The 25,769-nt window shown below is 36.9% G+C and overlaps 1 protein-coding gene across 17 annotated transcripts in view; it reads left to right on the top strand.

The window, feature by feature from the left end:
- PDCD10 (programmed cell death 10) overlaps positions 1–25,769 on the top strand; it is a 41,791-nt gene that overhangs the window by 2,443 nt on the left and 13,579 nt on the right. For 7 of the 17 annotated variants that reach the window (XM_001490676.6, XM_014732626.3, XM_014732625.3 and 4 more), the window contains 2 exon segments: positions 15,038–15,248; positions 23,481–23,534. In XM_001490676.6, coding sequence (XP_001490726.1) covers positions 15,153–15,248; positions 23,481–23,534 — 150 coding nt within the window. In that variant the 5' untranslated portion in view covers positions 15,038–15,152. 17 annotated transcript variants of the gene reach the window in all.

Genomic DNA, 25,769 nt, shown 5'->3' with positions numbered 1-25,769 from the left:
CCACGAACTTCTCTTCATCTCTGAGGTCCGTTATAGTTTTGCTATTTCACCTATGTTGGAATGGTGGAGTGATGTTTCTACTGTATTTATCTTAAGTCACATACTGGAGTACTGTGGTCGTTTTGGATCTCTGCATATTAATTTAGCGTTCAGAGTGATGTGTACACTTGTATTTTTATAGTAGTTTCCAATTTACCAATGTCCACAATTGTTCTTATTTTGGGTTTTGTAGGAGCCTTGTGTCAGCTTTTGGACATCATCTCTTACAGGACTTAGGATTCTTCCATATACATCTGTCTCTTTTTCTTTAAGGATAAAAGGCCTGTAAGAACAGAACTGCGTATTAGCGTTGTATTCCCAGTAGGTAAAATCATTGAGTACCTGTTTACAAAGAGAATGACGAGATTCAGATTGGTTAAGTGTAAGGTCATGCCACTAGTAACTGGTGGGACCAAGGCATAATCCAGGTCTTCTGACTGCGCATCTTTGATATTGTGGAGTAAAGACTCAGTTCTCTTAGACTATTTATTTTACATGAGAAAAATATTTAAAATGACTTAAATGTTCAAATACTGTTACCCTCTTAACTGTATTTAATGCTGACAATTTATCTTTTGTCTGCTGTCCAGCTCTCCATCCTCATCCCCAGCCTTTGTCATTTGTTGGACCTTTCAGTTACTACATACATAAGCTCCCGCTTGACTTGGAGGCTTTTGTCCAAGTTCCATCCCCTTTCCTGGACCGTCCCCGTCCCCTTCCTGAATCTGGCCAACTCCCAGCTGTTTTCAAGGCTCAGTCTATATGTGACTCCTCAGGTACACCTTCCCAGACCTTCTTTGATCCCTCCTTCCTAAAAGTAGAGTAAGTTCCTACTGTATATTCACCACAATCTGTACTTCTTTTTTGTAGCATCATCCCAATAGGAACTTAATTATTTCTGTATTTATTTCATAAATGTCTGTCTCTCACGCTAGACTATACGCTATCTAGGGGGGCCCTCTCCTTTGTCGTGTGCTTCACCTCACTGCTTCTAGGGTATCTGGTACAAAGTTAGTGCTCAGCAAATATTTGCTGAATGAATGAACAAATGATTGAATGAAGGAATGCATTTGTGCACAGTGCCTCCAGCACTCTGCTAGGGACAGAAGTACAAAAATGAAGAAAACAGACATGCTTCCCACCCTTAGATAAAAAAGAGTTATTAACAAAAGTTTAATATAAATTGTAGAAAGACGTTTGTTCTTTCTTGGAGGACTCTAATATCAGGATAGTTTTCCATGGGGAAGAGACAAAGAAGTCATTTTCTATTTCAGCAAAATTTCTGTATGACAGAACTTTTTGGAGACCTTATCACTGTCCTGGATTGATTATAACAAGATATAGACATGAAAGAAACTAACTTTTAATGGATTCTCTTCTTCCCTAATGTTACCTCATTTTGTCCTCATTTTCCTTTTTCTCTTTGTTGTTTGTTTTTTTTTCCCCCTAGATTGGCAGCTGAGCTAACATCTGTTGCCAATCTTCGTTTTTTCTTTTTCTTCTACTTCTCCCCAAATCCCCCCAGTACATAGTTGTCTATTCTAGCTGTAGGTCCTTCTGGTTGTGCTATGTGAGATGCCGCCTCAGAATGACTTGATGAGTGGTACTAGGTCCTCGCCCAGGATCTGAACTGGTGAAACCCTGGGCCACCGAAGCGGAGCGCACGAACTTAACCACTTGGCCACAGGGCCAGCCCCCAGTTTACAATCATGGTATCTTCCTTTAATTTTACCTTTAATATCACCTACTTTAGAAAAGGTGACTTTATGAAATTGAGTAGTGCTTATTTCAAAGGAGCTTATATTTTGGGCTTGAAAATATTTCATAATATTGGGTCTTAAGATAATCTTATTTGCTTTAAATCTAGATACTTATGAGAGTAAAAAGATGATTATTTTTAAAACACACAAAACTAAGTTTCAGGGATGAATAATTGTGTTAGGTTTCTGCTCTGAAAAACAAGTTCGCTAGTCCTTCACAATACTATAGTAATGGCATAGAATAAATTCAACAGCTCTGATTTCCTGTAGCCTTACATGCCTACATGAATTCACCACTTCACTCTCCCGCAAAATATTGTCAAAAAGCTGATTGCTGATATTTGGCTTTAAAATTTGATAATACTCTCAGTTTTTATTATTAAATATGTCTCTGATAAGTCCCAAAGTTATTTTTTCTTAAGTCAGTCCTGATGTTATTTGAATTTTGAATAAAATATTCACATTTACTGGGGGCTGGCCCCATGGCCTGGCCCTGTGGCCCAGCCCCGTGGCCAAGTGGTTAAGATCGTATGCTCCACTTGGGCAGCTCAGGGTTTTGCTGGTTCAAATCCTGGGCGTGGACATGGCACCACTCATCAAGCCATGCTGGGGCAGCATCCCACATGCTACAACTGGAAGGACCCACAACTAACAGTACACAACTACGTACCAGGGGCTTTGGGGAGAAAAAGGAAAAGTAAAATCTTAAAAAAAAAAATTCACGTTTACCTGTCATAACCAATATTTAGAGGATAAAATTGAAGTACTGCTTATATGTTGTTGGATTATTAAGGTCAGTATGCTAGGTAATGTTACAAGAATTTTAAGCTAATTACACGATAAATAATTTTTTCTCCATAATATAAACTGTAGAAGTGATTTAGAAGTTAAATAGCGTGATTGATTGCGTATATTCGTGTATTTGAACTGTTATAGAAAGTTGCAGTCTTCTGTTTTAGGAATATGCGTGTGCACGTGCACACACACACACACAGTGCAAAAAATGAAAGCACCTTTATTGCAACAATTAGAAATAAGGTATTTGCAGGGGCTGGCCCAGTGCTGTAGTAGTTAAGAGTACATGCTCCAATTCAGCAGGCCAGGGTTCACGAGTTTGGACCTGGGCGTGGACCTACACTCCACTCATCAAGCCGTGCTGTGGTGGCATCCCACATGCAAAATAGAGAAAGATTGGCACAGATGTCAGCTCAGAGCAAATCTTCCTTGAGCACAAAAAGGAAGATTGGCAACAGATGTTAGCTCAGGGCCAGTCTTCCTCACCAAAAAAAAGAAATAAGGTATTCACAGAGAGTTAAACAGTGTAGTTTGGTGGTCCATTTTTGTGTATATGAAGATGAAAAATTCAGTTTTCTCGTTTTAGCTACAAAATTAATCGCATCTTAATGTAGTGTAATATTACAATCTTGTTTTTCAAGGTCACCCTTATATTTTTGGTTTGGGTGATCTTTTTTCCAAACACCCAAGAAGTGATTTGAATTTATTCAGTCTCAATCTCACTCTTCTACAGTTGCCCAGAATCCAGTGTTGCTATATGGTTTAAAAAAAGAGAGAGAGAATTTTACCAGCAAATTTATGAATTATAGGGTAACAGCAGTGGAACTTATTAAATGGTAGTCACTACTGTTTACTCATGCCAGTCCTTTGGAAATAAGTTTACCAGAAGTAAGTCTAGATTGTATAATAATGATATTTCAGTTCATTCATTTATCAAATATTGATTGAGCATATATTATGTATGAAATTGCCTTAAATGAGCCAGGATATAATATGATAGCCAGCATTTATTGAGCAGTAACTAAGCACAAGGCATCATGCAGGCGTTTCACACCTTCTTGTATAATCTTACAGCAACCCTGTGAGGTGGAGGCACTATTATCCCTAATTTCAACGAGGAAACTTAAGTGCAGAGATGTTAAGCAACTTGCCCAAGGTCGCACGACCAGTAATTGCTTGCAATTAGGGTTTGACTTCATGCTGGCTGACTCAAGAGATCCTATTTTTAATCATCAGTAAAAACGATGTTAGTGGTCGAGCTCTAGTGAAGAGAAGTTAGCTTTAGAGTTGCACTTGCAGAGATGTTGTATCTTAGGCGCTAAGGTCAATGTGGCAGGTGAAAATTACTTATATTCAAACTTACTCTAAAAAATCCTTTGGGAAGTTACCACTTTGGAGACTAACATAACTTCAACACAGCCAGGTTTTCCTCTGGCGTTGGAATAGAATTGCTTTTCCTTTGAGTATTAGGTGAAATATTTGACGTGTTATTCAGAGACCATGTTGGAAAAGAAATGTGTGTTATAATATAAGAATCACAGTGTGGCGAGCTGCTTATTGTGAGAGGCACTGTGGCTCTAAGTCTGGTGGAGGAGTAGCTTATCCATGTCTCTTATCTCTTTCACTCTGGGGCTTATGTGCATGAAATGGAATTATGATCACCTATGTATTTCAATAGTTATTCTTTCTTTTTTCTTTTAAAGATTTTATTTTTTCCATTTTCTCCCCAAAGTCCCCCGGTACATAGTTGTGTATTCTTCATTGTGATTTCTTCTAGTTGTGGCATGTGGGACGCTGCCTCAGCGTGGTCTGATGAGCAGTGCCATGTCCGCGCCCAGGATTCGAACTAACGAAACACTGGGCCGCCTGCAGCGGAGCACGTGAACTTAACCACTCGGCTACGGGGCCAGCCCCAACTTCTTTCTTTTTTTTTGAGGAAGATTAGCCCTGATCTAACATCTGCTGCCAATCCTCCTCTTTTTGCTGAGGAAGACTGGCCCTGAGCTAACATCTGCTGCCAATCCTCCTCTTTTTCCTGAGGAAGACTGGCCCTGAGCTAACATCTGTTCCCATCTTCCTCTACTTTATATGTGGGACGCCTAGCACAGCATGGCTTGCCAAGTTATGCCATCTCCGCACCCGGGATCCGAACCGGTGAATCCCAGGCCACCGAAGCACTTAACCGCTGCGCCACTGGGCTGGCCCCAATAGTTATTTTTCTTTTAAAGAAATGTTAAGTATGTCAGTTGAACTTGCGTAGGGTAAATGTATGTATAACGTGATGCAGGTATACTCGCTGGATTTATGCATAGTGGCAGCTTGACATGTATTTCTTTATTGTCTCTCTTCCCTGCAAGACCGAATGCCCTCAAGGGCATGGACAGTATCTGGCTTTTCATCACCACATCTCCAGCTAACACTGTCACTGACTTACTTTGACCCTACAGAGTACTGTGCTAGGGACTAGGAAATAGAGAAAGGAGTAAAACTTCTCTTTAGGGCAGATAAATTTAGTGGATAGAAAGGGATGCATTTAGCCTTTCTGATGTATTAAGTACTTTTACATACATCAATTCATTTGATAATTTTGCATCAGAGCTGATGGGAAGGGGAAAAAATTGATAGTTTCTCTAATTTACCCTCTGCTCCCTGGCACTGAACCGTGCCTTCCTGTGTTCCTCTACCATCCTGTCTTCAGGATGAACTGGAACTCCAGTGGAGATTGGAGTTAAGGAATGACCAAACCCTAAGATGTTACACCCCTGCTGCCTCCTTAGACTTACGTAAGGTTGCTACAACAAAAGCCAGTTGAGAATGGTAAATGAGTCAGCCCTGGCCTCGGCTGCAACTGCTTCCTATACCAGTTCAGACTGTCGAGAGGCTTTCTTAATTTAATTCCACAGGATTTTGAATAGTGCTGTGGCCTTTTATTGAGAAATACGGATACTTTGTGAATGCCTTTATCTGTAATAAAATTGGCATTTTGGCAGTGTTGTCAAAACTTGAGCGATTTCTGAGGTGCTACCTTAATTTTGGTGCTCTTCCTGAAAAAAAGAATTACAGTTTTGCAAGTCAAGGTTACAGAGGAACTGTATATACAATATAAGCAGATGCCATTCTCTCGGCCTAATTTCTTGTGACTAACAGTATTTGTATTTAAGATTAGTTGGGAGCTAAAGATGAAGTTAAATGTCATCAAGATAGAACCTAGTCTTTATTAGTACCTACTGTTAAATGAACCAGAGTCAGTTTGTTATCTGGGGCTAATAATTTTATCAATTTTTGAGTGCCTTGTCGCAGTGTTTTAGTGCAAAGAAATTTTGTAAGGTAAAGAAAATACACATTGCATATCGGAAAGGACATTTAGGCAGTTAGAAGTCATTGGGTTAAAAGGTTAAATAGCTTTCTAAGATTCTAAGTGATACAGAGGAGGTAGGCCTGACCCATGTGGGACAGTCTCCTTAATGGTAGTTTGAAGAATAGAGAACATAGAAACAGTATGAGGGCTTGAGTTTAGTTGATTTTCTAAGGGATTTTAAAGGAAAGCTTTAGTATTATATTGGAGAAATTAAAATAGGAGATGACAAATACTAACAAAAAAGAAAATAGAAAGATGTACCTCAATTAAACACTAAATGACTATTCAGTTAGGCATTATTTCATTCCTGAGCCACTAGATTGAGAACTTTATGGGCAAAAGATGAACATATTCAGGGGCCAAATTTGTTTCCTGCCCACCAACAAATGTTTTCGTTTGAATTATGTTCAGACCAGGATTCAGGCATTGGTGTAGGAAAAAAATTGAGGATTGTCACAACTAAAGAGATATATAATTTTTTCTGCTGAACAAGTTGTTCAGAAATATCTTAGAAGCCAGTTGTTGCTATTTTTGTTATTGTTGTTCCCATTTCCCATCAACTAATTCAGAGTAATGAGCCCTTTGAATCTGTGGTCAACTTTTAATAATCCTATGAAGATTATCCTGTTTTTTGAATTATCTTGAGATGGTTTTTGATCGCATCTTGATTTCGCTCTGCTACCCAGTCTGCTTCTGGGCCAGTGCTTTCTTTATTAAGTTGATCCATGTACATTAAGAGAATAAAAAGTAATTTTTAACATAAGCTTGGGAAATAGTTTTAAAATGCCTATAATGGCTTAATTCTGTTAAGTATTCCGAAACTATGTAATTTGCTGTGGATGATATATGTAACTTTTGTCTAGTGGCCCAGGTGATTTATTTATACCTCCATTGTGGCAAATGAGGGAGAAAGGTTTTAAAAATCTGCTATGTAAGTGGCCTTTCTGATGTTGTGCTATCAGTATTAGGCTATCGTTGTGTGTGTTGTGTGTGCTGTTCGGGGACAGGACTAGGATGAGGCAAGCCAGGGGCCTAGGGTGCAAAATTTAAGGAGGCACTCACTCTGTGTCATGCAAGTCAGAGCTAAATTTTGTTTTCTAGCTGTCTAGATGCCTCCTCCTGGTTCCGGTCCTGATGCCATGTCAGGTTCATAGAATTTTGGATAAAATAGTTAACAGTATTAACTAATAATAACTAAAGCAATATCAAGAAATAACAGTATTAACTGTGACTAAAGCACTGTATTAAGTGCTTTGTCTATGCATTTAGTTCTCTTAATGACCCTGTGAGGATGAATGCTTCAATCACTATTCTCATTAACTTCTCACTGAGTTTAGAAAGAGAGATTAAATAACTTCTATCACCCACCTGAGTTTGAGACTTCAAACTCGGGTCTTTGTTTCAAATCTGAGTGCTTATCTACTGCTCTGTGGTGTCCATCTGTGTGTATAAAAACTTAATTACTTCATCCATTTTATGGATTTCTGTATTAGGAAACAGTACTCCCCCAGATATGCAGGGGCATAGCCTGACATGATGCAGTTAAGTTTTAAGGTGAGTGAGTCAGAGGGCTCAGCAGCAGCAAAGTGAAGATCCACAAGCTTGTGCTGCTGAGTATCCTAGAGCGACCTTGAATCAGAGCCACATTCCGCTGACTTCAGTCTCAAAACAGTCTACAAGGAGTCTGGGGGTCTTGACCGTAACCTGATTGAGTGGTCGTTCGGTTTGGCAGACTAACTTGGACAATAGGCTGTAGTCGTTCAGTAGCGTATTTGTTTAAAATATGTGTCACCATTCTTTTGTGTTTCTTAATGTGAATTTCTGTGGACTTTTATTTCTAAATTGTGAAATTTGGAGATTGGACTAGATAATATGACTCTTTTCATTTTAAAATTTTAGGGTCTTAACACTTAAGTTTCTTAAATGTCTAAGCATGTGACAAGACTAAGGGTAAATTTACTGGTGAAAGATTGAGATCTGGAACTGTCCGAGTTATGGAAAAATCTGGGTCCAGCTGTCTTTTGCCAGCCCTTACCCTTACTTTTGGGACCACTCACCCTTGTTCTTCATAATGCTTTGTTCATAACGCTTGCATAGTGGTTGTCCTAGAGCTGTGCTTTTCAAATTGTGGAGAGAGAGGTATTTAAAGAGTTCCTGTGAGAGGGAGGGGCTGGTAAACTGTTACTTAATACATTTATTAGATGAATGAAGAGTTTAGTGTGTTTTGTCTCTCATTTATAGGGTTTGATAAAAGAATTTATTTGAAAAACGGAAGAGAATTGTGCTGTCTTAAAGAGGTGTAAAATCACATATCTTCCTCTATTTATCCAGCTTTCAGGAGTCTGATTTCTTTGTGCAGACCTGGGTGATTGTGCAGACCTGGCTTCTGGAAAGAGATCTGATCTTATCATCGTAGATTAAAGTGTACTTAATCGTCATAGCTAATATTGAATAATTACTGTGTGCCATACACTGCTCTAAATGCTTTATCTGTAATAACTTGTTTAATCTTCACAACCACCTTCAGAGGTAGATGCTATTGTTATTCCGAGTTAGTAGATGAGAAAACTGTGGCACAGAGAAGTTAGACAAAACTTGCCTTGGGTCCCACAAGCTAGTAAGTGCTAGATCCAGCATGGAATCCAGGCAAGTCTGGTTCTAGAATCACTATGCTTGTTGCCTCTGTGGTACGAGTGCTATTAATGTTGGCTAAGTATAATTGAAACACTCCTAGTCCTGTTTTTCTTTAGGTAAATTCTGGATATTGAAGTCTTTCTTAGAACCTTAATTCTCACTTAACCCTCTGTAGGAAAATAAATTGTGTTTTAAATGGTTGATTTATAAGCATATGTTTAGAACCGAGTCTGCTTCTTACTTAGGGAACACGTATCTGTGACAGATAGACAGAGATTAACAGAATGATGAAGGGAATGGAGTGAAATGTAGCACACTGCTACATTTAGGCATTTTTCCTTCATGGGTCATTGTACTCTAATTTGCTGTAAGCTGTTTTCGAAGACATTGTAACTTTCAGATGATGTTTTAGTTACATCCTTTGTTACTTCTTAATTAACAGCTCAACAAAAGCTTCCTTGATCAGTGATGTTTAAGAGATATTGAAAATTATATCTTTTTGATCTTGTTTTTTAAAAAACCATAGCTGTAGTCGTTCAACCAGTTAGTGGTGTCAGATACACAGAATTTGTGGTTTAGCAGAGAGTGCCCTTAAAATTTGTTTGAGTAGGTTAGACCTCCCAGTAAAGTGATAAATCATTGTGTAATGTGTACTTTCTTTGAATGGTTATTTAAAAGTGCAAAAATACAGTGCTTAGTAACTTAGTAAATTAAAATCATTTAATATAGAGGCTTTATGGTTGATTTAGAAATTACCTCATCTTTTATTCTAACTACATCTCTTTCAAGTATACAGCTCAGTTTTCGTCCATTTTAAGAAACTGAAGCACAGAGGGATGAAGTGACTTGTCCAGAGACGAGGTGCTCTATAATGGCTTTACCAGGATTTGAGCCCATCTTTTCAGACCTTATTTCTTATGCTCTTTTCACGTATCTCTGCACAAATAGTTCACTTAATATGAAGAAGCCTAGAAAAAAAATTGACAGATATAAACAAATACAGTGGCAAAGTGTAATATTAATGTATTACACTTACCATTAAGAAGAGATTGTTCCTAGATGTCCCTAAATGCAAAACTCTGTAAGTACTAAACTGACAGCAGTGCATCCTCGGGGAGGTTGAGTTCCACATTACCTTGTTAAAATAGGAAACTGTATAATGGAAGACCTGGGATTATAGAAAATATAATTTGCAGAGGAAGGAGAGAGTTGTAGGTATGTCCTGAAGGCTTCAAGCTCCTTTTGGTCTAAGTAGGATCTCCTGCTTACCCTGGTCCTCTGCCTCCCTTTTTCCTAGCTTCCTCCTCTAAACCTTTGGTCTCTTGTTTGGAAGTGGCTACAACATTTTGACATGAGAAGGCTCTAAAAGGTAGGTTGTGATATCAAATGCCCACCTTTCCAGCTGTGTGAAATGACCAGACTGGTCTACACAGCCTTGGAATAACTCGATTTCTCTAGGAGCTTGATGGGTATGATGGGTGATTTCAGGTGCTTCAGAGAAAGCAAGGGGTTGTCAGTTATTTAAAACCCTGGATCAACTAACTATTGGGGAGGATCTCCTTACTAGAATTCGTAAATCGTTTTTATGATCTGATGAGATTTTTTTCCTTTTTTTTTTAACTTTCCATGAGATGGACTGCTTTGGAATCTATGGTAGATATCAATAATAAAATTTTATCATCATTGAATCTTAGAGTACTGAGGCGTTTAAGATAGTATAATTTTATGCACTTTCTGTTTCTGATGGGGAAATAAGGTCATGATTAAGTGAAGCTTTCACAAAATCTGGACAAAAACCCCTGTCACAGAAGCTTAGTCAAACTTCATTTTACCTCTGTCCCTGAGACTGGCTTTAGCAGCTAGTTCCTCTGACTCTAGCCACTGTTCTTTCCGTATCAGTGATTTCCAACCTGTCTTGTTTACAAGAATCATCTGGGCCGTCTGCTAAAAATACAGCTTCATGTACCCTTTCTTGGAGATTCTGATTGAGTAATCTTGGGAATATGTGTTTTTTATGGGCACTGAAGTGACTGATGGCTCAGGTCATCCAACATTTGGGAACTGCAGCCCTCTGCACCCTTTCCCATAGAGAAAATTTTGCTTTCTGCTAAAAGCTGCACAACTTTTTGAATCTTGCTTATATGTAAAGCAAGGTTAACGTAGGTTGGAAACTGTTGTACTTTCAAAATTTTGTGAACTATTAAATTATACACTAGTTGTGTCCCGAGGATCTAAAAGACATCCTAGCAGCCCTAATAAAAATGAGACATTAGAATTTATAATCTTTGCTGTTTTATTTTTCTGTAGTTTTATTTGGTTTTCATGTAAATTTCTGCTGGAATTCTGATTTTATTTGCAATCATCTGATGCTCATATTCTCTTAGCTTACTATAGTAGGAAGAGCTTGAGATAGCAAAAAGAAGTAAAAACTGGTAAATGTGGCTCCAGACTTTGTTAGTAGAATTAGATTTATGTGTTTGTTTTTGTTTTGCTAGACTTGACATTTGAAAAGTATTAGTAAGACTGATTCAGCTTATATATTGCCCATCTCTTATCTCATTAATTTATCATCTGAGAAACATTTATTAAGTGCCTACTATATACATGATATAGTGACTCCAATGTCTCTCATGGGAAAAAGAAATAAACTTAGTAATGTAAACACATGGATTCTACTTACTGCTAAAATGAATAAACTTCTTTTAGCTAAATGTTCATGGACAGATTGGAGAGCCAACATACATACATCTATATATATATATATCCATCCATAGAACAACAACAACAAACTAACTTCCCCTCTTTAGGGTGGGAAATTAAAGAAATTATAAGAATTTAGGATCGAGTAAGGGAGCTAAGTACTAGATTTGACTATAGAGGAAAACAAGACAAATAGACATGCCTGTGAACGTTTTAAGTATAGAATTTGCTTTACACAGGAAGCTTCTTTTTCTCCCAAAAACTACGTATATCAGTTCCAAGACTTCCGTTTGTCCACTCATTTTATTTGTGAGTAAATTGCTTTGGCTCTAGAGTTATCTCGTGCCCCAGATGGAATAGAGTGAGGCTGTTTCAGGAAATGCTGATTCTGAGCCTTGAGATATGCTGCCTGACTCTTTGAACGAACAGACTCCTGTTGGTTGGTTGTGCAGGATGGAGCAGAAACTCCTATGACAAAGAGTTGGCAGTAGAATGACCAAGAACCTATTTTTGTTGCCGCCTCTTTCTAAACAAATAATAATCGTCTTAAGCCCAGGAAGATATTTGAAACTAATTCATCTTGTGTTAGAAATTAGCAGTGCTATTTTGAACTTTCAAGGAAATAAGGGGAAAAGTATAAATAACAAGGTTGTTTATATTCTGTTTGTTTTGGTATCCCCATATCTCAAAGGGTATTCTGAAGAAAAATTTGTTTAAATAAGAGTATACCTTTTTCTAAGTTATTAGGATCTGTAGTTCTGGTTCTTGTTTTTTTAAAATTCTGTGGATGCTAACTGCTGAAGAAACAAGGCTTACTTTGAAATGAAAACTTTTCCCCAAAGCAGCACGTTTGAAATGGGAAGCAAAGTAGTTCTTGCTATGTTACCGCCATACCCACATTAAATTTTTATTATTTATGATTAGCTAGCAGTTGTAATCATGGGCAAGTCCTTTTTAAGACTTTGGCTTCTATTGTACTAGATGGTGGATGAGGTGACTTTTTAAGGCCTTTTCAGATTTGGCATTTGGAGTCAGTAATCTTCAGTTGGCTACGCATGCATGATCAGCACTCACCCCAGAAACCAGTATTGCTTAGAGGGCTGAAACTTTGTTAATATGCTGCCTGGCTGCTCAGGGCCTGGCCACACCCATCCTGAAAGGAAGGAACCTTCTTCAAGGGGCAGGGCCTCAGCCCTTGCTCAGCTCAACTGACCCTTGCTCTTTAGGTAGCAGAGTAATTGCTGGTTGTCCTTTGACATTCATAGGCCATTTGGTAATCTACTTTTCCACTTAGAAATAAGTTGTGAATACCTTTTTATAATAAGCTTGGAACAGAGAAGAGCTGAAATGCAATGATACTAGTCAAAATAAAAATGATGGACAGTGGATGCACAGTATAGAGAGTAATAGAGAGCATCGGTATCAATGGAAAAAGCAAGTGAGAAATAGAAGAAAACGGGCCAACAGCGGAACTTAAAGACTATTTCATTGGGTGACAGAAAAAAAAATCATTTGTTTATTTCATAAATGTTTATTCATTACCTATACAGTATTAGGCCTGGTACTAAATACAGAGCAGTGAACAAGACAATCTGACCTTATGGAGCTATGGAAGGAAAGGAATGAACAGTTGTGATTATCACACAAGGGAGAAGTCAGGATGCTGTACTGCTGTGGCAGAACTGGAGCAGAGAGCAAGCATCACAAAAACCAGGTGTTTCAAAGAGAGAAGGTGGTTTTAAATGCTCCCAAGCATGGACAACAACTTAAAAAAAGTTATTTGATTTCCTGACAAGGTCAAGAGTTGACGCTCAACGAGTATGCTGAAAAAGGAGCAGCAGGGCCACAATTGATATTTACCTACTTCCTCTTGCTCACTATTCAGGTCCTGTTGATCTCATATAGATATACTAGGTCTTTTAAGTTTTCTCTGCCTTTAACTTCTGTTCTCCATTCTATCCTTAAGCTAGGACCAAAGCCATCTACTTAAATCAATGGTCTGAATTGGTAGTGGTCCTATAGGGTAAAATTGAGGAATTGGCCTTTTTGTTGTTGTTTATGAAGTCCAGGAGCAGATTGCAGCTCAGAAACGGAAAACTTTCCGTTTTTAGAACTGCCAGAAATGGGACTAAATGATTTCAGTAGGTGTTGAGTTCCCTTCACTGGTTATCATATGGAAGGGATTGTAAGCATTTCTCAAATGGGACAGGTTGTTGGAGCTTTGTGAAGCTGTAAGTACTCCAGACCTGTGATTGTATCTTTCAGACTGCTTAGATCTTCCACAATTGGGCCCAGATACATTTTTTTTTTCTTTTTTGAGGAAGATTAGCCCTGGGCTAACATCTGCCACCAATCCTCCCTTTTTTGCTGAGGAAGACTGGCCCTGAGCTAACATCTGTTCCCATCTTCCTCTACTTTATATGTGGGACATCTGCCACAGCATGGCATCACAAGCCATGTGTAGGTTTGTACCCGGGATCTGAACTGGTGAACCCTGGGCTGCCAAAGCGGAACATGTGAACTTAACCGCTGTGCCGCCAGGCTGGCCCCAGGCCCAGATACATTTTTAATGATTAGGACTACATGTTATTCAAGCTCCACTGCATCTTGCATGTAATAAGTGCTTAGCATGCATTTATTCGGTGAAGGAATACCTTCTGGGGATTTTCTTGGGTAGGTAAGCTGGGTTCTTTGCTTCTACTTCATTTGGTTTTTCAATGTGTAAGTGTCATCTGGATTCAGAGGACTGGGATCAAATCTTGGGCCTCTGCACGTGTGATCTTGGGCAAGTTATTTATCATCTCTGAGCCTACATTTTCATCTGTAAAATTAAAATGACAGTCTAAATTAAGTTAATCATGAGGACTAAATGCATGTGAAAAATGTTTTATAATCTGAAAATGCTTCACAAATGGTAGAAATTATTCAAAAATTGATGGCTTTTTTACATTTATTAATATATATTGTTTAATATATAGCTATGGCACTACTGTTATTCCTTCACTTTATAATTAGGTTCATTTTTTAGCCTAGCAAAGGAAATAAATGCAGTCGATTTCTGTAGAAACCAACACATTTCCTCAACTCCTCAAGGCAAAATTTCTCTACTTAATTTTTGTGTCAGATTTGGACAAAGATTCAAAAAGTACCACTGTTAAAATTAAGTAACATAATTTTTTCCTAAGTAGACCACACTTGGTAGAATTTTCCTGGTTTTAAGATTTGTCTTAAAACTTTGGTGCTTGCTATGTTTTTGTTGTTATTTTTAGGTGACAAAAGTCAATGAACAATTAGCAAAAAGATTTTAATGAAAATGTTAAACATCTTAATTCTTTAATTTGGTTTTCTCTATACTTATTTATCATACATTTCATAGTTTTCATTTTATATTACATATAAATGCTTTAAGTATGCTTCTTGATACTTTTTCTTAGGTTGTATATGATGGAATTAGATACATCATTAATCTGTGGTGCTCCATGAGACCACTGCGTTCAGGCTGGGTGGGTTCGTGAGTCACTGCTTTGTGAAGTAGTACCTAATGAGGGAGATTAGCTGTAAGAAAGGGCAATTCTTGAGTCTGAAGAGGAAAAGAGAGATGTCTCGCTGACCAGGGTTGCCTTCACAAGTAAGATATATTAACAAATTAGCTTGTTGTAAGATAGGGACCCTACTTTGGAAAAGAAAATTATTTGCATTTGTAGTTTCCCTTTAATAATGGTAAATCTCTGATTTCTTCCCCTTTAACCAGGTCAGTATATGTTTTGTGCCCTATTCTTTTATCACAAAAAAGAGAGGAAATACTGCAGTGAATGAAGATTCCTCTGCATTTTAGCACTGCTTTTTCTTCTGTAGTTGGCTTTTGAATGAGGATGACAATGGAAGAGATGAAGAATGAAGCTGAGACCACTTCCATGGTTTCTATGCCCCTCTATGCAGTCATGTATCCTGTGTTTAATGAGGTAAGTGGGTAAACATTTTCTCATATGATCTCTGCCTCATTGATTCATGTTTGTTCCTTCATATAACAAATATTTATAAATGAACTTCATCTCGTATTAGGCATTGTGCCAGGCCTGGACATAAAACAGTGGGAAGAAAACCCAGATACATTGCTCTCCCTCTGGAGGTTTCACTGTAGAGGAAGAGAGAGACATTGAACAAAAGAATACAAGTAATTATATAGATGAAAAATTGTGATAAGTGCAATGAAGATAAAAAATTACTGTGTTAAATAAAATAGCAAGTGGGACCTATTTTATGAGTCAGGACAGCCCTTACTGAAGATAAGACATATATACTAAGATCTGAAAGAGAGAAATAAAAGCTAGACAGTTGAAGAGCTGGTGATAAGCACATTTTAGGTGGCCAGAAGAATAGGATAAAAATATTGTGAGTAAGAGTCAGTAGCAACAAAACATATTTTGACTGATAAATGGAAGATAGCATTGCTTTAGTATCTGGAGAAGATGTAGTTGCTTTTTAATTTGAGGAATTTTCTAGGACTTAGTTCTATCAATACATTTTTGTTTTTTCTTATAATATTAATATGCTAAGGTGTGTAGAGAATTCTAGAGCTGGGATTTCCTTAGAGATAATTTAATCACTTCCTTCCTTTTAATGGTGAATTGAGGTCCTGATACATGAAATCATTTTTCTGAAATTACTTAGGATGAAAATCTAGGACTCCAAATTCAGTGGCTTTAGCCTTTTTGTCTATTTAATTAGGTTTTTTCTTTTTTGCCATTTTATTAATCTAACTAATTATAAAGCTATCAACACCATTAACCTTATTGTTACTGTAGCCTGAAAGCCCTCACCATTTCCAATGATTTTTTCTCCCTTTTATAAAATATTTATATTAGAGCAATATTCTGGGTTTCAAAACCATTTCGTTGTTAGGTTTAATAATATTGTATTTGATGTATTTTATGGTCCTAAGTCTTGGAGACAGTAGAGAGTGATGCATTTTCTTCAACTTGAAAACCACAGACTTAGTTGCCATTTCAAGCATGCATTTTGGAATGTCAAACACTATCAAATAGCGTTAGATTCAGTGACCATAAAAGAAAACTCAAAACAGTGACTTGGGTAAAAGTTTATTTCTCTTACATAAAAAATTCTGAAGCTAAGTGGTCCAGGGCTGGTAGTAGCATGGCTCAATATCATCAGAACTCAGGGTCCTATCTGCTGCATTATCAGGGTCACTTCATGTGGCATGGTTGCTGAAGCTCCATCCGTTGTGTCCTAAATTGTTGTCTGGAAGGGACAAAAAAATGGAGCAGGGGTGGAGTGTCACTTCCAGCTGCTTCAGCTTCCTTACGTTAACCTTTTTGAAAGTCTACAGAAGACTTCCGTTTACATCTCATTGGCAAGAACGTAGTTATGACTGCACCTAGCTGCAGAGAAGCTTGGGAAATTTAGAATTTTTGTTACTAAAGTGGAAGCAGGTGGGTGGCATCTTTTGAAAAACCTTCCCTATTATAGTGCTACCATGCTAGCATTGGAGGCACTCTATTAGCAATGGTTATACCCATCTCTGGCAGCTGTAGCCAGCACTCCAGTAATTAATTCCACCATTTTGTTCTAATACTTTACATAATCATTGCAAGACTACAGTTATTGTTGGAAGCAAGTGCTTCAGTTCTTTTTGGTCAATATATACAAAATGCCAGCCATTTTTTTGCTGAGTGCTCTGCTAGTGTCTGGAGATGCAGAGAAGAAACAGGCAACATACTTCTTCTCAAGAAGCTTAGGGAACACACACGTTTAAGCAGATAAAATTATCCTTGTACCAGCTGTGAGGTAAGGAGACAGTTACTGAAAACTAGAGGAACCCATCTTGATGATTGGTGTCAGCACTTCTCAGGTCCTTCAGGAACCATGGTGACAGTTGCACCCAGAGGTGCTCCCTCTTTTCATGTCTATAGCTAACTCTCTAGGCTATTGGGCCAAGTTGTTTGGGGGCATATTCTGTCTTTCTCTGGTATTTTCAGTGTCTCCCTGAAGGGAGGGCAGTTTACATTGCAGAGCTTCAGTTTGGTCCTTCAGTTAAGGAAGAGGAATGAGAGCAGCTTCTTGTCAGCAGTTTGAGTGACCTTTTTCTGTGTATGGAAAACAGATTTTATTTGAATCTTGACTTTGGAAAACAGTTATATAAGATGTGGGATTCTGATCAAGTGAACTGTGGGGATTAATACTGATAGACCTTTCCTAATTTATTCACATGTAAGAAAAATTAACCTGAAAGAAAAAGAAATGGCTGTGAACGGACTAGTAAATTTCTTCTAGAAATAAAGGCAGTGATTCTCTCCAGATGAGATCTGAAAACATAGGTAGGTTATTGGGCCCAGAATTAGAACATGTTGCCAAATGATTCATAGTTGGTTCAAGAACTAATTGTGAGAAGTGAAATTTGAAAATAAAACAGCTAGATGAGGCAGACTGAGAGGTGCTATGTCAAATTGTCAGAGTCTGATTCTCAAATTGAATTTACTGATCTGACATCATGGTATCAAGCTTTTGTTGAACCATTTCTGTCCCGTCTTTAAAAATGAGTGTTCAAGATAACAAGCCTTTAGGAATAGTAGTGGTAGTAGGTCTCCTCTTTGATAGAGACGAAATCTGGGAACCTGATTTAGGCATGGAGTAAAATAATTATTGTGCCTTCAAATGCGGTGTTTGGTTAAAAAGAATAACATACTAGCATTATTCTCTGACATTCCAGTGTATTAATGTAATGTCTTAAATAAGATACGTAACCAGTTAAACATTAATATTTAAGTATAGTTCAAACATGGATTCTTCTATAAATCTACTAATGGGGAAATTAGAGCTTAGTTTGGCTCTGTTTTTCTGTGCTATGCAGATTTAAAGATAAAATGGTTGTCAAATTAATCTTACAGAAAATAGCGCCACAGGAGGGTTGACCATTGTACTCTGAAGCTAAATGATTTACTAAATTTTGTCCATAATATATTGTAAGAGTTAAAAAGCTTATGCATTCTCACCTTAATATTACGTCTGTAATAGTAACAGTGGTAGTCTAGAAGTCATCTAGTCGAACAGATTTTTAGGTAGTAGGACATCTTTACACCTGGGGAAATTTTAGTACTGTTACTCTAGCTCATACGGCAAAGTTATTTATGGCATTCTGGGAGCTTGATGCTTGCTAAACTTAATGAAGCTATGCCAAGACAGCTGAGAAGGAGTAGGATTCTTGTTTAATCAGCTGCGCAGAGTTCAGAGTCCAAGTATATTGCATGTGTTGTAAATGTACTGTGAAATAGGTCTCCTGGTTGCACTGTGGAATGAGTTTATAGAAACCTCATGTCAAGTCTTAGATCAGCTTCTCATGTACTATATTATTTTTTACTGATTCTTTGTATATGGAGGAGTAGAGCCGTATGGTTCACTTCTTTATTCCAGGAAAAGATATACCATGTATCTTCTATTCCTATGACTTTTTAGAGGAGTTGTTTTAAAGTGAAATATAATTTCTAAAGAAACTTGTATTTTGAGACAGAAATAAACAGTTCTGCAACTGAGTATGAGTTTTACATCACCGGAGGTTTATATGCTTGTTTGTTAGTAAATCACACAAAAACGGTACTTCTGAAGAAGTAATTAGTATCATTTTATTCAGAAGCATCCGAAGCAGCTGTTTCTGCCAACTCTCAGCAGAATATGCAACTTTTAATTTTTCCCAGGAAGCAAATGAAACCTGGGAATACTTCTTCAACTTTACCTACCCACCTATACTTTTCAGTCCTATTAAAAAAAAATCAAACTCCAAATTTTGAGCATAATAAACATACTTCCCACAATGAAGGCATGGGTTTCACCTGCAATCCCACCATCCAGAGGCTATCATAGTTAATATTTTGCGTTTAAATTGCTGGTCTGCCACTTACTAGGCTATGTAATCTTAGTTGCCTTATCTGTGAAATGAGGATAACAATAATATACTTAATTCTCACAACTCTGTGAAATAGAGTTAATATATTGTAGTGCTATACAATAGTATAGTAGTGTAGTATATGTAGTATATGTGTATGTATAATATATATATATAATGTATATGTATAATGTGTATAATAGTATCTGTAGTGTAGAATCGTACCAGGCATGTAGTAAGTGTTAGCTGTTATTGTTAAGGAGTCTCTCACTTAGTTTTCTGACAAAATTATAATCATATCCTAGAGTTTTGCATACTTTTAGGCAGTGTTTTAATGCAAAGTGTTTATACTAGGTAGGTGGTTCTGCTTAACCTTTTTTGCAAGGCAGCTGACAACCCCAGGAACTGATTCTTTTAGAAACATTTATTGAACTTAATATGTACAAAACACAGATGATCGCATTTGCCTTCTCTGCAGCAGCTCAAAAGCTAAGAGATGGCCTCTCGATTGCGTCTACTTCTGGCATTCTTCTGGCATTTTCTGTTTTTAGACCTGACTCACCTCATTCTCATTTGAATTATTAGAGGTGTATATGGAGTTTTTATTCTTGTGACTTGGCCCAATTTAATTCCTTTTAAAGAATAGTATCAGTAACTTTTGTGGGGGTGGTGAGGGATGTCAGCATGGGGACCTCATGCCTGACTTGAGGAAGCAAGATTCGTAGACATTCAGAACCAACTAACCTAATTATTTTGACCTTAAAAAAAAAATTTCAAAAGATTTTATGCAGGACTCTTAGCAACCAAAGGGTTAAATGGATTTTTTTTTTAGATTATGGGTTAAAGAAACTCTTGATACTAGAAAATAACGTATAGTAATGAATTGATACTTCTGGAGGGAACAGTATAATAAAGGAGCTCTCTATGGAATCAAAATTATCTGTAAGCTCTTAAAATATTTTATAAATGATTCAGAGAATTAAATTGGACACATTTGCAGTTAATAGTAAGTGCTCTCAAAAGCTATCAAGCAGTTGTAGGAGGGGTCACAAAACTGCGAGCAGGCAGAACGTGAGGCTGGGGCGAGACCTGATGTTAGGCTCACCCAGCTTATCATTTCCCTCCAAATGTGCTTCAGCCTGCACTTTTCCTTCTCTTTTCGGTGAGATGTTAGTACCCTTTCCTCTCACTCTGATCTCTTCTTTTCCCTTACTCTTACTGGTGACATGGGAGTCCTTTACGGTGGAGGCCCAAGGAGTGCCTCTCCTTGTCCCGATATCCGTTAATGCAAAGTGTAATCTTATGTTCCCTCCTCCTTTTCTGGACTCAAAATATGGTGTCTACACTATCAAGTACTACTAAAAACTGATTGTGCTGGCTCTTTAAAGATACATAGCCAAAGACGGTTATCACAAAAGCTAGAATAATGCCAGACTCTAAAAGTATTGGAAACAAAATAGAAATTCTTTTCTCTTCTAAAATTACATAAGATCATTATGCCCCCATGTGTTACCAACCCTAAAGAAACCCTAGAGGGGTGAACCGCCAAGGACGAGGATTTTACGAGGCCACACTCTTTAAGGACTAGTTCAAATCTCGTCTTCATCGAGACTTTGCTTTCTCCCTCAGCTGACAGTAATCCCATCAGTTTCCGTTTGACTGCTTACTTAAATTGAGCCGCTGGGGTTCCAGGACTGCAGTCTATTTCTTTGTATCTCTCACACTGACTTCCTTACACGTGGTAGAAACTCAAGAATTTGTTAGTTCTTAAGTAGTTGAAGGGATTCAATTCTGGGGTAGACTCGGATCTGGAAATGGTGAGTACAGGGAGGCAGGGTGGCGTTGGTGGCTTGGGCATGGGTGTTGGAGCCAGCAGATCTGGTATGAATACTGGGTCTGTACCTACTAACTGTTTAACCTTGGGTAAATTTATGCAAACTCAGTTTCTTCCTCTGTAAAATGGAGATGATAGCTAGTTACAGATTGATTGTGAACGTTAGAGATACTATGTAAAAATACTCTATATAATAAAAAAGAGGTGCTTACTAAATGGTATCTGTTATTAGGATATTACCAGAACCTGATTTTGTCATGAAAGGTGCTGGTAAGATGAACATGATTTTATTATTAAATCATATCACAAGTGAGAGGCCTAAAATAGACGCACTTTTTAATAGGGAAGATAAAACATGTCTTGCTACCTGAGTATTACAGGCTGAAATTATAAATAGATTCCAGAGCAATTTAGATAAATTTTGGGATGAGAGATTAAGTTCAGTTCAGAAAATATGTATGTGCCTATATGCCTGGTAGTTGCTGGGCAAAGTGGATGCCTTAAGAGTACTAAAGCCCAGTGGCTTTATTGCAAAACGTGTGGGCATGTAATGTATCCCCAAATGACTCCCAGCAGAGTTCTGGTGAGGTGCTTCACACCTCACAGTTTTGATTTATATTAACGTCTGACCTATCTTTCTAAGATAGACGTTTGTAAACTTAATCTAGAAATCTAGACGTATTGGTGTCCATCTTGGCTAATTTTATTAGTTCCTCCCTGCCTTTTCTGGGCTTCTCTTACTTGCCTTGACCCTTTTGCATACCAGTCCACGGTATCGAGTGGCTTAATAATGCTGATACTCAAGGAAGGCACACATGGGACTCAGACCTTTGACTTGTTGAAAGAGGTCAGAGTGTGGGCTACGCCCAAATAAGGAAATGGTTCCTATCAGGGTGGGAACATTGATCCTGTCTGTCTGCGCCTGCCTCCCTTGCACAGCGAGAACTTAGATCAGAAGAACTGTTATTGTTATTTTAGTCTTCAGTAGTAGTCATAAAATTAAATAAATTTCCTGGAAGAAGAGAATTTTTCAGTTTTGGAAACAAACCCTCATTAAGTTTATAAACTTATGTAGTTGCTTTTTTGCTGTGTTTGTCTACCTGCTCCCCTTGTGTCTCCTGTTTTACCTACTAAGACAATGTTAAATTTTACAAGATTTGTAGATGCCAACTTAAATACTAAATTAAATGGTCCATTGTTTGTTTTTGGAGATAAATTATTTATCTCAGCAGGTTTTGTTCCTTTTGCCTTGTACTTAAGGTGAATAACTCGTAGGGAGATAAAGTTCTTGGCATTTCTGTCTTGTTTTGAAAATAAGTTGATTTAAAGTGTTGGAGGTTCCATAGATATGTGTATGTGTATATATGTCATTTATAAAGGAGAACTTACATTTTCATTGCCTCAAGAGATTGAAAGGAATATTGATTGCATAATGTGATATATGTTCATAAGCTTTTTGTAGAAATATTCTACTTGCATAAAAATTAAGAATGGTTACATTGTTTGTGAGCATTTAAAATTGTCCCAAATAAAAAATATATGCATTGAATTTTATTGAGTTAACTGGCCCAATCCTTAGGGACTAAAGATACCTAAATTTAACTGAAGCTAAGTTATTTGAAGCCTAGCAGTTAATTCTTCAACAAATAGGGTTATTTTTATGAAATTGTTTCCTTTGGCTCATTGAAAAATGACTTTTATAAAGTATCTAATAAGGACGCTTGTCTTTCAAAATTGTAAATCTGACATATTTGATATAAAAATTAAAATCATTTGGGTTGAACTTTTGATTCAGTATTCTAGGTAACCATTTTTTAATCCTGATAAAATAGAGAACAGATATAAGCATCTCTGAAAGCCCGATGACACAGTCTTCAACTGAGTATCGAACAGATCTTTACTTAATAAGTCCTACTTGCTAATTAATAAAATAGATTAATCTCGGCTTCATCCCTGGCTGAGCGATTGAAAAAGAATTAAAAAGGAATAAGGTAGTAAATACAAAGAATTTTAAATAATGAATGTTTTCTTTATGTTGGCCACTTTATATTCAATACACACACACACACAATTTGCTATGTATTTGCAACAGAGCATTGAGAGTTAATCTTGAACCTTCCCTATTTTCAATAATTCAAGTAAATATGTTTATTTTTTTCTATAGGGACTTATATTATTTTGTATTCTGTGCTTATCTTAAATCTACCTTTAAGGTAGAGTGTGTCTTATTTTTTTAAAAAAGAAATAAATAACTGATATGTTCACCTTAATTTTTCATGGTTTCTAATGAAAATTTTATATAGCTTGTCTGTTTGAAGAATTATGGTGATTTAGAATCATTAGCGAGTATTTTTGTTAATTGAGTGATGGATTGGTCAGTGTGATTACTACAGAATGGAATATCAGAAATGTGCTTTTTCCCGGAAAATTGATATTAATAATGATTTAAAATTTTTATTGCAGCTAGAACGAGTAAATCTGTCTGCAGCTCAGACGCTGAGAGCAGCTTTCATTAAGGTGAGGCACAAATAATTTATTTTGATGATTAAAATGTATGTTGTATATAAATCTAAATACCATGTGATAATTACCAGTTTATTTCCTTTTAGTGGAAACCTTTTCAGCCATCTTGTGCCTGTTTTAGCCTACTCTGTGAAGCTTACAACACTTCCAAAAAGTGAGCTGGAACAACTGCAGTTCCTTAGTATTCATCTTTTTGTCACTTTGTGCTTTTGAAACTGATTTCTTCAGCGTATTGTCTCTTTAGTTTTAAAGTATCTTTTTGCATTCTTTTTTATTTGACTTGTTAAAACTTGTGAGGTTATAGCTTGAAAAGACGCTCTTCATATTGTTTAATTGTAGAACATAAGTGTAAAACAGTGTTTTTGAGTGGGAAACTTAAGACCTCTTTACGTCAGATTAAGGCTACTTTGAGAATGTACAGCGAAGTCATTTAGAATGAATTTTTTTGTTGTCTCTAGACCTGAGGTATTCAGTCGATAATCATTAGCCACATGTTGCTGTTGAGCACTTAAAATATGGCTAGTTTGAGTTGAGTTGTACTCCAAGTATAAAGTACACACCAAATTTGGAAGACTTAGTACAAGAAAAAGTATGCACAGTAAGTCAGTAAAAGGTATTTTATATTGGTTACATGTTAAAGATAATATTTTGGATGTGCTCATAAAATAATTTGTGGTTTTTTTTTTTTTTTTTTTACTTTTTGAATGTGGCTACTAGAAAATTTGAAATTACATAGGCTGATATTTTGTATAAAACTTTATCCATCCCGTGTCATCCCATCCCCCGTTCCCCCAAAATACATATCAGGATGCCCAAAACTTTAATTTTTGTTTACGTTTTGTTTGTTTGCTCCCATCAATTTGTATTTCAGGTAAAGTATTTTAATGTTTAATGTTTAAATGTAGAATAAATTTATGGTTGAGTTTCATTGGAGTTGAAGCTATAAATCTATCCAGCTTGATTTCTTTTTATGGCAAAGATTAGTTTACTGATACCACTCTTAACTGGTAGCATAGATAATGCCACTAGACAGTTCTCTTATCTCACCACAGGAAATTATATTCTATATGTCGGATTAGAGCTATTTTGATGTGTTTGATACTCTAAAATGCAGTGCCTGTATATCCATACATGCTAGCTTCATTAAAATACATCCTTCCAAATCACTGGGTTCATGAAGAGAATCAACAAAGCAACACCATAATCAGATTTTTTTTCTTTCCTTCTTTGAGCATCAGTGTGGTGTGGGGTCATGAGAGGCATGATAGGAACTATTTTAAGCATCTTTGTGGCCAAAGAAAAGAAGGAAAAGTGACCTGTTGCACAGTGTACTATCAGTAAGACAAAAGTCAGTTTTTTAGCTTTCCTGATACCCAGAAGAGAGAGAAATAACTTGTGGGTGTCCTCATAAAGGGGACCCTATCTGAAGCAGTAGATGGTATAGTCAGTGATATTCATAAAAGAGAGAAAATAATGAATTTTGTGAAGCTTTTTCTTGGAATATCTTCATATGTAAGCTGATGTTTTAACACTAGAGTACAATTAAAAAGAAAACTGTGTGTTTAAAGTATGTGGCCAGGAGACCTGGTTTGATATGTAGATAAATTTTATTATCCATGGCACTGATTGTTAATTGGGGATACTGAAAGTTATTTTGGAGGAAGACATATTAGTCAATTTTGCATTGATTTATTCTTACTTATCATATTTAATTGGTTAAATTTCAAGTGAAATTAAAGGAGGGAATGCAATAAAAAGATGAAGATTTTTGTATGGTTTAAATTTTAACATATTTGGAATAGATTGAAAAACCTCACCCAGCCATATATCCATATATATTCATACATATCCATATTTCTAGTTCTTGCTCCACAAGAACAGTGATATTTATCAAGCTTTAATATCTCTTTTGGTTATTTAGAGAAAAAGGATTAAAATAGTCTTTTTCCAAGATAAAATAATACTAATGAATATTATCTTTCCGGGTATCTGGTCTGCTGTCGATTCCTTCCCCCCGGGAGGTTCTGATAGGTTGTGTTGTGGGGAGTCACTGATCCACAGACTGGATGTTACCATCCTCGGGGAGAGTTTTCTCTCACAGCTGGATTCTTCGTAAACATTGGACACCCAAAGAGTTCAAGGTTGTGTTCTAGGGAAAACCTGGAGGTACAGATAGTTAAGGCTCTGATTTAAGGGCAGATCTATTTATTTTGTCCATCAGAGTTACTG

The sequence above is a fragment of the Equus caballus genome, chromosome 19 (assembly GCF_041296265.1).
Source record: "Equus caballus isolate H_3958 breed thoroughbred chromosome 19, TB-T2T, whole genome shotgun sequence".
NCBI lineage: Eukaryota > Metazoa > Chordata > Mammalia > Perissodactyla > Equidae > Equus > Equus caballus.
This window is presented reverse-complemented; position numbering and strand designations above follow the sequence as displayed.